At 39.7% G+C, this 12,405-nt stretch overlaps 1 protein-coding gene across 1 annotated transcript in view; it reads right to left on the bottom strand.

Moving 5' to 3' along the window:
• Positions 1 to 1,641: 1,641 nt before the first annotated feature.
• Positions 1,642 to 12,405, bottom strand: part of LOC707949 (putative methyltransferase-like protein 21E) — a 210,041-nt gene continuing 199,277 nt past the window's right edge. The window contains exon 7 of the mRNA XM_077973973.1: positions 1,642 to 2,534. Coding sequence (XP_077830099.1) covers positions 2,483 to 2,534 — 52 coding nt within the window. The 3' untranslated portion in view covers positions 1,642 to 2,482. The remainder of the gene's footprint in view (positions 2,535 to 12,405) is intronic.

Here is a 12,405-nt window from a genome sequence, read left to right as displayed (position 1 = left end):
GAAGTTATTGTAGAAAATTCTGTTTAATATCTTATATAAATCAAAAGTTTCAGAATCTCAAAACCATACAAAGCCCTCTTATTTTGCATAAATTGTCCCATATAGAAATTAATATGAATTTCATATATAATTGATAGGAGAGTGACATTTAGAATAATATAAAATGTCAACAGGGACATCTTGAATAAACACATCACAAAAGCCTGTGTTTATAACAATAAAAGACAAAAAGATTTGGAGGGAATAAAGGAATCTCAGAGGTTGAAAGAACTTTAAAGTTTAACTAGTTCACCCGCCCCACTCTCATAAACTTTATATTATCACCTCCAGAAACCTGAGCCTGGGTGCTTGTACAGTATCTCCTAGGAGTTCACAGACTCCGTGTCCACCCAAACATTGTCCCTGGGACTTATTGGTAAAGAACAAGAAAATGAGGCCAAGATCAGGAAGGACTTTGAAAGCAACTGTTTTCCCCCTCTCCCACAACAAGCAATGCTTTTGTCTCCCTCTGAACCTCTCAGCACTTTGCCTCCTAGCCCTTGGAGAATGTGGGTGCTTGAGGAAGCACCATTGGGTGAACCAAGAACCATGGACAGGAAAATTCATGCGCAATGAAAGCAAGGCCAGGAAAAGTGTGAAGGTCTGTGGGACAGTGCAAAGCTCTGATGGAGGTGGCAAGTGTCCTGGTATTGGTCTGAAGCTGAGAAAAAGCCATATGATCCAAGACTATCCTTTCATGTGTAAATTGTGGTTGAAAAAATAAGTAACATAAAAGTTGCAATCTTAACCATTTTTAAGTGCGTAGTATTAACCATATTCACATTGTTGTGCAACCGATCTCTAGAACTTTCCATCCTGCAAAACCAAAACTCTGTGCCCACTGAACAACAACTCCCCATTTTCCCCTCCCATAGCCCCTGGTGACCACTTTTCTACTTTCTGTTTCTAAGAGTCTGACTACTCTAGATATCTCCTGTAAGTGGAATTAGGCAGTATTTGTCTTTTTGTGACTGGCTTTTTTCATTTAGCAGAATATTTTCAAGGTTCATCCATGCCATAGCACATGACGGGACTTCCTTCTGTTTCAAGGCTCCATAATATTCCATATATACAACACATCTTGTCAGCCATCCATCTGTCCATGTTTATTTAAGTTGTTCCTGCCTCTTGGCTATTGTGAACAATTGTGCAATGAAACATAAATGTGCAAATAACTCTTTGAGATACCGTTTTCTGTCCTTTTGGATATATACCCACAAGTGGGAATGCTGGATCATATGGTAATTCCATTTTTCATTTTTTGAGGACCTCAAGACTTGTTATTTAACCATATTGCTACTTATTCTTTTCAATTGCCTGTTCTTCCAATTCTTGCTTCCCAGTAGAGGCTATTAAATCAATCCAGGGACACCCGGGGACAACCTGCCACTGGCTTCTCCTACACAGATTCACACTATTACTGGGACCAAACCAAGCCTTTCTGCACCACCTTTCACACATTGCTCCAAAGATGAAACACAGTCCAATCATTCTTTACTTACTACATTTGGACAGGAAATACGTGTTGATTCCTTTTAGTAATTATTCCCATTTTAGTTTCAAGATATCATTCAAGAAAGGCTCCCAGCTACACAAATGCAATTTTTATTTCGAAGGAATGATCTTCTTTTCTTTATTTGAGAAAAAATTTAGGTGTTTTTAGGGGTAAAAAGTATTATTTTGAGAGACTTGATATGAAACATGTAAATATTGTATATATTAACTTATGAACATAATTTATAAACTAGATAATGCCCACCAAATAGCTAAGATGGTTATCTTCTGCAGATTAAATTAGTAAAACAAACATGCCAAGGAAAAGATAATTTATTGCAAAAGTCTTCAGAAAGACAATGTTTTTAGGTGAAATCCTCAAAAAGCAGAGCCTGTGATATGGTTTGGCTGTGTCCCCACCCAAATCTCATGTTGAATTGTAGCTTCCACAGTTCCCATGTGTTGTGAGAGGGACCTGGTGGGAGGTAACTGAATCATGGGGATAGGTCTTTCCCATGCTGTTCTCATGATAGTGAATAAGTCTCACAAGATCTGATGGTTTTAAAAAGAGAAGTTCCCCTGCACAAGCTCTTTCTTGCCTGCCACCATGTAAGACATCCCTTGCTCTTCCACCACGATTGTGAGGCCTCCCCAGTCATGTGGAATTGTGAGTCAATTAAACCTCTTTCCTTTATAAATTACTCAGTCTCAGGTTTGTCTTTATTAGCAGCAGGAGAACAGACTAGCCGAGAAAAAACTTAACTAATTATCCAGAAAATGTTCAATGGGATTATTATTCTGAAAAAATAATGTATAAACATCAAGGCAATGTTCAGCAGAGGTCAAATAAAGGCAAGTACAAATCAAAGAAATTCCTGTCTCTTTATCAAGTATTCAGAAGAAAGCAAGACTGAATTGGGGACAGAAATGCTGTTCTCTCTAAAACTCACTAGAGTTGTGAAATCTGGAAGGCAGGGAGAGCTCTCTGGATTTTACATAGCCTGGAAAAAAAAAAAAAAAAAAAAGGTGTCAAGATTATCTTTCTCCCTTCATTCTTTTTAGCAAGCAAAATTCTGAGTACCCTTAAGGTACCCTGAGACTGCAAAGGAGGTATGTGAATAGAGACCACCAGAAATAAATTTTCCCCATTGCAATTAATAATTATTTGGCATTTTGGTTCAAATATCACTGTCTTGTGAGTTGATTTAAGGAACCAGTCATTGGAAAGTTGATAAACTCCAACCACTCTGCACCAGCAAACCAGAAGCTAAGACATAAGGAGGCCCTATCCTGGTTCCTGCTTAGCTATGCAATCCATCTACAACCTCCTGAGTGATAGAAACCCAAAAAGTGACCAACTTCTTGGAATAAAAAGAAATTCTTACAGCAATAATAATAATAATAATAATAATAATAAGAATAATCAAAGAATTATTCTACCACACATGCAGCAAAAATTCAAAATGTTCTCTTCAGTAATTATCCAATGTTAAGAAAACCCTCAAAGAAACAGATGGAACAAATTGTAGTTAAATTTTTAAACATTTATTGGGGCTGCAGCAACCTTGCAGACAGTCCAAAATTCCAGAGCAGTATTCCTCAAGATGTAGTGGAGATTTTTGGAGTTCTGACCACATTTGAGAAGCTCTGCTCTTCCTTTTCAGCACTCAGTAACAGAGAAGGGCGTTCTGATTAATAACTTCCAAATCAATAAGATTTTCTGTTTATGAAAATGAGATATGCCACAGGAAAATCAAGCCCATATGTGAGCAAATTGTGGGGCCTTATGATGCTTGATGGGAATTGACACCCATTTATTTTTCAAAATATACATTTTACCAGAACTCAGATTTTTGTTTGTTTGTTTTTTGAGACAGAGTATCACTCTGTCACTCAGGCTAGAGTGCAGTGGCACGATCTCAGCTCACTGCAACCTCTGCCTCCCGGCCTCAAGAAACTCTCCTGCTTCAGCTTCCTGAGTAGCTGGGACTACAGACATGTGCCACCACACCCGGCTAATTTTTGTATTTTTAGTAGAGACAAGGCTCAGATGTTTTTAAACAAGGCTTTCCCATATAATATCATCAGCTTCACTCATTCCATAATTAAGTTCAATCAATATGTCCCAAATACCAAAGGAATTGTCAATAGTGACAATATTTAGTTCAATTGATGTATAAAAACTAAAAAGTTTGTTCTTTATTGCATTTAGTTACATATGATATTCCTCTTTACTCCTCTAATGTCTCTTCTTAGAACCCTGGGAATTAAGTTTTCTTGTGGTAGTTTGTACATATCAACATATTTTAAAGGCAAGTTTACTGGAAGACCACATAGTGTGAAGATTAAACTATCAGCTCATAATAAGAGTGAGAAGTTTCCATCCCTGGCCCCTCTTTCCTGTCAATTGGCTGGTTGAAGTCAGCTTCGTGAAAGAGATTATCTTTGAAGACGAGAAAAGGGTAGGTTGAGAAGAAGAAATAGAATATTCCTCAAGATATGCAATAGCAACCCCCACTTCTATCAAGTAAGGGGAATAGACTAAAATAAATTCTAAGTACAGTCATACCTACAATATTTAGTGACTATTTGAGCATAAAACAAAATACAATGGTAAGGATCAAAGACAGACAGCAGCCAGCAATAAACTACATGGTAAGGTTTGAGATGGTGCTTACTAGTATGACTTAATACCACATTTTTCTCGAAATGACGCTTCCACATTAATTGCAAATTCTGCTTGACTAACTCATTGACAGAAATAAATTCACATATGAATGTCAATCAATAAAAGGACAAAAGGGAAGTAACACTAAAAACAAACATTTGATAGTTCTTCAAAATAAAAGTACCTAAGTTAAAGCAGAGTAAGCATTTTTGACCAACATTTTCATGAGACGAAAATAGGTGTAAAAACCTTAAAAATAATCTGCTGGAAGATAACAGATAGCTAATAAGATGGGAAATAGAGATCCAAGGAGGTTAAACAAATGGCGGAGGCCATTTTTCCCAAAGGATTGTTCTTGGAATACTAGAACAGATAATAGAGAGAATTAGCTGCACAGCCGACAATGTTTTAAGAATAGAGGACAGTGATTGGAGTCTGGTACAGAACTTTTTAAAAATCATCAAGGAGACAGGCCAACATAAATGAAACCCAGTATGGGGGAAAAAAAAAGGCAATGGAATCAGATCCATGGTGGTTCCAGATACTAGAAAGTCTATATTTTTAAGGAAGTCTGCTTACTGTGTTCAAGAGTATCACAAACAAAATTCTCGTCATAGAACTAGATAACTTAAAAAACTGAAAATAAAAGGTACAATAATTGAAATTAGAAACATATAGATCAGCTTAGCAGCAGAATAAACACAGTTGAATGAAGAGAGAATTGGTGAACTGGTATAGACCAGAAGAATAGGTTCAAAATAAAGGATGGAAAAAATATTATAGATGATATATAAGAAAGAGTGAGCAACTCAGAAGGCACAGTGAGAAAGCCTAAAGTATGGGCAATTTGTGTCTGAGAAAAAAAAAAGAAGTAATGTTTGCTAAGATGGTGACTGACAGCTTGCCAAAATTGAGACAAGATGTTTAGTGATATATTTAAAATCATTATGAAGCTCAGGCAAGATAAATAAAAAAAGTATATGTAAGTACATTGTATTAAATGCTGAAAACCAAAGACAAAGAGAAAATACTAAAATCAGAAAGAAGAGAGAAAAAGGATAAGTTACTTTCAAAGTAACAACAATAAGCGTTATAGATAATCACTCAATAGACACAATGGAATTCAGAATAAAATGTAGTTATAACTTCAAAGTGCTGAAGGTAAATCACTCCTAAAATATAATTTCATACTTAGTTAAAATATCCTGCAAGAATGGAGATAGCAAATCATAACTGAAAAAACAATTGCTGCTAGAAGCCCCTCCCTAAAGAAAATGCTAAGTGTTGTCTTCAGGAAGAAAAAACCAGACAGTTGTTCAGAAATGAAAAAAAAAAAAAAAATGGGGAGCAACAAAATAAGAAGTATTTGGATAAATGTAATGAATATTAACTTGCAAATGAAAATAATGGTTCTTTCTCTTAATTTAAGCTAGAGAGACATAAAATTCACAGCTTCAATGACATGTGTCCATAAAGGTTCTTGCATTATCTGAGAATGAGACAAAAATACAAAAACGATGGCTTAAAAACTAAAGGAGGCATGGTGTAATGTCTAATGCCACCGCTAAAATAATAATAGCAACACTGTTTAAAACTCCCAATCTAACACATAAGACAAATGCAATAATAGAAAATAATAAATTAAAAACAAGGCAAGAAAGAAAAAGGGAATATAAAATATGTATTCAAATAGAAAGTATTTGGTAAAACTAAAGATTTAAACCCAAATATAGAATACATCATATTAAATGTAAGTGAAAGGAGTTTTCAGAATAAATAAACTCTGCATTGCTATTTAAAAAAAAACACATCTTAAATTTAAAGAAAAAGAAAGATTACAAATGAAAGAATACAAAAAGACATGCCACACAAGCATGACAAGGAGAAATCTGCTGTAGTCATTGATATGGTTTAGCCCTGTGTCTCCACCCAAATCTCACTTTGAATTATAATAATCACCATGTGTCAAGGGCGGTGCCAGGTGGAGATTACTGAATCATGCAGTCAGTGTCCCCCATAATATTCTCGTAATAGTGAATAAGTCTCATGAGATCTGATGGTTTTATAAGTGGGAGTTCCTCTGTACATGCTCTCTTGTCTGCCGCCATGTAAGACATCCCTTGCTCTTATGCCATGATTGTGAGACCCCCCAGCCATGTGGAACTGTGAGTCCATTAAACCTCTTTCCTTTATAAATTACCCAGTCTCAGATATATCTTTATTAGCAGCAGGAGAACAGACTAGTACAGTCATTTTTTTTTTTTTTGAGACGGAATCTCGCTCTGTCCCCCAGGCTGGAGTGCAGTGGCGCAATCTCAGCTCACTGCAAGCTCCGCCTCCCGGGTTCCCGCCATTCTCCTGCCTCAGCCTCCCGAGTAGCTGGGACTACAGCGCCCGCCATCGCGCCCGGCTAATTTTTTTGTATTTTTAGTAGAGACGGGGTTTCACCGTGTTAGCCAGGGTGGTCTCGATCTCCTGACCATGTGATCCGCCCGCCTCGGCCTCCCAAAGTGCTGGGATTACAGGCGTGAGCCACCGCGCCCAGCAGTCATATTTTTTAAAACTGATAAAATTTACTTTAAGACAAAAAGCATCACCAGAGATAGATTGGCAGGCATTCCTGGTGTCACTCAACATGTCCAAATTCCCTCTTTTTCTGAGGACACCACTCTAACGGCTACATTATAACTTAACCACCACTTTAAAGACCTTATCTCCAAACATTATTACATTCTGAGGTACCAGGGATTAAGCCTTCCGATTCATGAATTTTGTGGGGACACAATCAATCTCTAATGCGTAATTATAGTAACTCATAAAAAATGCTGATCTGATTAGCTTGAAAATCACAGCAGAAAAGTAACAGTTTTTACTATTTTATATTATATGACAAAAGGCCCCACGCTCCCTGTTGTTTATAGCACAACCTCGTGTTTCTGTGGCTTCCATGGCTCTGCTCCACGTGTCTTCTCATTGTAGGAATAGATGAGGGAAGACCTTTTAGCAGGGATTTGCCATTCCCATGCAAAGGGGAAAGAGTGGGGAAAATGTGGTGCAAACACACAGTGATTTTAGGAGTTTCTGCTTGGAGGTAGCATACCTATCACTATCACTATTGCTTACTTGGCCAAAGCAATCCCATGGCTCAACACTAATGCTTAACAATTGGCTATTCTGGGCAGGTGTGGTGGTGTGGTGGCCCATGCCTGTAATCCCAGAACATTAGGAAGCCGAGATGGAAGAATTGCTCGAGCCCAGGAGTTTGAGACCACTCTGGGCAACATAGTGAGACTCCCTCCAGCCCATCCCCGACCCCATCCCACCCACCCCCATCTTTACAAAAAATTTAAAAGTTAGCCAGGCATGGTAGTGCATGCCTGTGGTCCCAACTAGTAGAGAGGGTGAGGTGGGAGAACAGCTTGAGCCTGGGCAATGGAGGCTACAGTGAACTGTGATCACACCACTGCACTCCGATCTGGGTGACAGAGTACGACTCTGTCCCCCCACCCTGCACAAAAAGATTAAAAAAAAAAATGGCTATTCCTTCAACAGGGAAGCGCTGCAAGCCAATTTCAACAGCTGTGACTATAGAATCCCTTTACAGAGAAGTAGGAAGCAATTAACTGAGAGCAGTAATACAATCAGCCACCGCAAGGTCATGGATTTACAGGAATTTGCTATTCACTCACGTTATAAAAGCAAAGACAAAAATATGAGTAACAAAATGTTTGTCATGCTTGCAAGGGACAACAGGAGCTGTTAGCAAAATACATCGATTAATTTTCTACTTTAAGATTACGTGTTTCTAGTGAACCAGAAAGCATGCAAAAGTTGCTGTCTACGAAGAGGATTTGCTTGGAGGTTTATCTAGGACTGATTAACCAAAAAGTATTTAATTATAGGTTCAGAGAACTTAATGTTTTCAGATACTTAGAAAATGATTGATTGATAACAACAACAAAATGAGTGAGACATAGGGTAATTAACAGAGCCAACCCTTGCTAAAATGATGGTGAACTAGCCATCCACCTACACACCTCCTAGCCCTATCCCCCAACCTCTCCTCCATCTCTACTCCCCGTCTTATTCTCTCCTGAATTCTGCTCAAGTTCAGTGTCATTTTCTGCCTTCTCTAGACCTGGGCACAGACTGCTCCCTGATCTCTTCTTATCAAATGTGTCAGGTTGACTTTGGGTTTTGGTTTTGTTTATATTGAAGTATTGGTACTTGTGACCCTTCCTAGTCTCTGATCTTCCATACTTCCAAGGTAACAACTATCCTAACTTCTAACTCCATAGATTCACTTTCCTGTTTTTGTATGTGTTCCTTAGTTTCTGGTTTCTTTCACTCCACATTAGATTTGTGGTAGTAGATTACTCATCCAGCTGATATATAGAAGTCCATCGTGTGAATATACTATAATATATTTACCTATTCTACCTTTCATGGACATTTGGATAGTTTCCAGTTTGGCGCTATTATGAATGGAGTCACTGTGAACATTCTAGTTCATGTCTCTGGGGGAACCTCATTTATAGATTTCTTTAGATTGAAACCTAGGACTGAAATGACTGGGTTAGAGGGCATATGGACATTTAGCTATAATCATTTTCCAAAGTGGTGGGACCATGCTACAGACGTTTAATAAGGATTTGCATTCATTCATAAAAACCTGAATAGTCTGCACAGTATTTTCAAAAGAAGCAGATCGAGAACTCAGTTCTGATTCCAAGCCTAGTACGTTTTCCATCCAGTGGATTCCAGGTTCTTCTGTCCTACTTTCTTCTCCTCAATACTGTGCTGTCTTTTTCCTCTAAAGACTCAAGAATGAATAGCTAGTCATTCACGGGGCATTCTCCCCAGGGTACTTTTTGTCTTAAAGAGGGTCAGTGGTAACTCCAAAGAGCTCTAATTGTGGGACTTTCAGGTTCTATAAAAGATCAATCTGTAGGAAGGAACTAGAGAGGAGAGAGAGGGAGATAACTTCAGTCACAGGAAAGTACTTAACACAATCACTCAGATCCCAGAGGGTCATTGACCTGAATAGAGCCATTTCTGATGAAACACAATAGAAGATAGGAAGCTCATCTTTTATCACGTGAACTTCAGGGCAAACATGCTAGAAAGCTATTAAACCCTGGCCTCCTCACATTGATACACAGGAACCAAAGGGAAGACTCAGATGTCAAATTAAACCACAATTCCCATGTCTGCACCCAGGCGGCCAGAAGCAGGAATCGGCTCCTGGTTTCATGAGGGTGGCCTGCATGTGAGCCCATGATGTGACAAAATGTAGCAGAAAAGACTGAGAAGGATGACAAGGAACATGAAGCTCCAGCCTCCTGACTTACCCCTCTCAGGTGGGCATCTGTTCCCAATTCCGTATTACAATTAAAGAGAATTATTTTTATACATTTAGATACTTTCAGTGTCTGGATTTGAATATAGCTGAAGTTAAGGGTACTAATTAATTGTGAATCATTCCAATACTTGAATATAAAACCTCTTGAGCCTAATGTGCAAATTTATGTAAAAACATTGTGAAAATTAGAAATGCACTGGCACTTTTTTTTAAGCAGAACTGTAGCACTCTGTCTAGTCGAACAGACTGCTCATTTGCAAGTTGTCTATATGCAAAGCATTCTGCCCCTGGGAGCCTAAAATCTCCTTAGCAAGTCATCTGAAATTTGAGAAGAGCTTTGTTCGGAACCTGCTTTCTGCTCTCTTCACTTTTCTTCCCTGTTTCCAGCACTGTGGGCAAAAAGCCTAAGGATGGATTACACCTGGCCAACCCAGCAACAGCCGTGGCCCAAAACAGGAGGCCTGCCCTGGGAAACCCATTTGAGTTCAAAGGAGGGTGTCTAAATATGCTTGTCTTGAGCCCTGTGCATTGGGCCTTGCACTGCAGCCTTCCAACTTTAAAAGAAATTTCAGAATCCTCAGAGCCTCTGCAGGGCTCAAATTTTCTTTTGCAGATCAGACCTGGTGAAGAGGCTATTTGCTGTTCAATCCTAGGCTAGCTTTCTGCCTTTCACCTAGTGTTTGAAGTTAACTGATCAACACTGCATGGGCATCTGCCTCACCCAGCTTTGGGAGTCGGGGGAAGAGCCAGCCACAGGTGCTCGAGTGCAGGTGCCCAGGTGTGAGCGGCCAGGTGCAGATGCTCAGGTGTGGCAGCAGGGAGTGCACTTGGCCCATCTGCCCTGGGGAGGGCCAGCTCCCGACAGAAATAGGCCAGAGGTCAGTCTCAGGAAATGCTTGGAGCAGCCAGCAGGGTAGGGCCAAGTCATGATACACCTAGGAGTGGGAGGGGAGGCCTCTTTGGGAATTACCTGGTTTATCATTTAGCTGTTGGGGTGGGGAAGAGGTGGGAAAGACAGAAGGCTCTCCTAGGAATTGGCAGGCAGCCAGGACAGAAGTAATGGCAGCCCACTTGTGCTAGAAAGGCAGGCAGGACTTGATAGCTCAGAGATTCTCTCCTGGGCTGGGAACCACATCAACAAGTACAAATTGCCGTTGCCTTGGAAGGAAATGGCTCAGGTTTTTCCCAGTAGCTCAATGCCTAGGCACCCCCACCAGTGGTTTGGACATTTCGCTCTATTAGCTCTTCTGCTCAGTGGCCCATTCTGCTAGCCACGGCTCACATTTACTCAAGTTATGAAAAAGGTTAATTTTCCCATACTGAGTTTCTCTGCAAAAGCTGCTTTCAGTTGTGACCAGTAAGTTCCGTTGTCACCAATATGGGTACAACTGTTGTCACCCTGATATCCTGAGGCCATGATACTAACTAAAAGTGTGAGCACAGATCAGTGTCATTGCCATCAACTACAAGCTTGCTAGAAAGAAAACTCGCCCTACACTTCCAGAATCAGAATCTGCATTTTAACAAGGCCCCCCAGGGAATCCTGTTCACACTGAGTTTTGAGAAGCTCTGTTCTAAGATATTACTCCAATCCCCAGCAAGCCAAACCGATCCTTTTCTTCGCATAATCAGAACGCTCGGTTCCAGTACTCCAGATACCAGCCATAGGAAAGCATGTTGTTCTTTCATTTCCCTTTAACCTTATCTAAAGCACTCAATTTCCTCAACCCTTAAGTCCTCATCTGTAAAATGGGAGAGATAATAATGCTTAATTTAAGATGATTAAGTTGAATATTAAACTAGAATTCGTCCTACAAATTGTGCATCATGATTGGAATATTCAATTTTCTTGTTACTCTGTGTCCTGACTCAATAACTGGGTTATACACTCCTGAAAACAGGACAATCTCTTCTCTACCTCTTTCTTTATCTTCCCTATGTGCTGAAATACAGCACTCTGCCCATAATGAGGTCGACTATTTGACATTTACAAAAATGTCCCTTGGAATCCCCCTGCCAAAAAAAAAGATCGAATTTCAATTTATGACTCCAAGCACAAAGAGATCCTGTCACTTTGACCTAATTCTCTGAGGTTCATCCCTCTAAATAATTGTATTGTCTCCATCTATAAAGCACTCTGTTACTATGACAACGCACACATAATTGCATGTGTAAGTGGTTGAGGGTGGCTGTACAAGTCAGCCTCCTTTCCACCAGAAAACATTCTCTCTTCCCAAATGCTACTCTCTCTCACCAAGACCCTAGAAGTTTCTTAAACTTCCATATGCTTTATGGACACTATAGAGCAATTCCAGGAAACACTGATACAGTAGCAAAACTATTGGGAGAGGCAACTGGATGGAGATCTGGGTCCCAGTTCAGAGTCTGACACCTAATTTGCAACATAATTTGGCACAGGGCACTCAACTATTCCGGACCCTAAACCCTTCTATTGAAAGGAAAATGAGGGAACAATATGTGTTCCTATGGCTCAGTCCCTCCAAGATTCTGTACTATTCAGAGTTGATTTTAAGTGTCACTTAACTGAAATTATCCAACAAACCTTCATGTCATTAAACATTAACACGGCTCTTTTTATATGGCTTGGTTCCTATGGCTCAATCCCTATAAGATTCGGTACTATTCCGAGTTGATTTTTTTTTTTTTTTTTTTTTTTTTTGAGACGGAGTCTCGCTCTGTCGCCCAGGCTGGAGTGCAGTGGCGCGATCTCGGCTCACTGCAAGCTCCGCCTCCTGGGTTCCCGCCATTCTCCTGCCTCAGCCTCCCGAGTAGCTGGGACTACAGGTGCCGCCACCACGCCCGGCTAATTTTTTGTATTTTT

The sequence above is a fragment of the Macaca mulatta genome, chromosome 17 (genome assembly GCF_049350105.2).
Source record: "Macaca mulatta isolate MMU2019108-1 chromosome 17, T2T-MMU8v2.0, whole genome shotgun sequence".
In the NCBI taxonomy this organism is placed as follows: Eukaryota; Metazoa; Chordata; class Mammalia; order Primates; family Cercopithecidae; genus Macaca; species Macaca mulatta.
The sequence above is the reverse complement of the archived record's forward strand: the minus strand, read 5'-3'. Positions and strand labels throughout refer to the sequence as shown.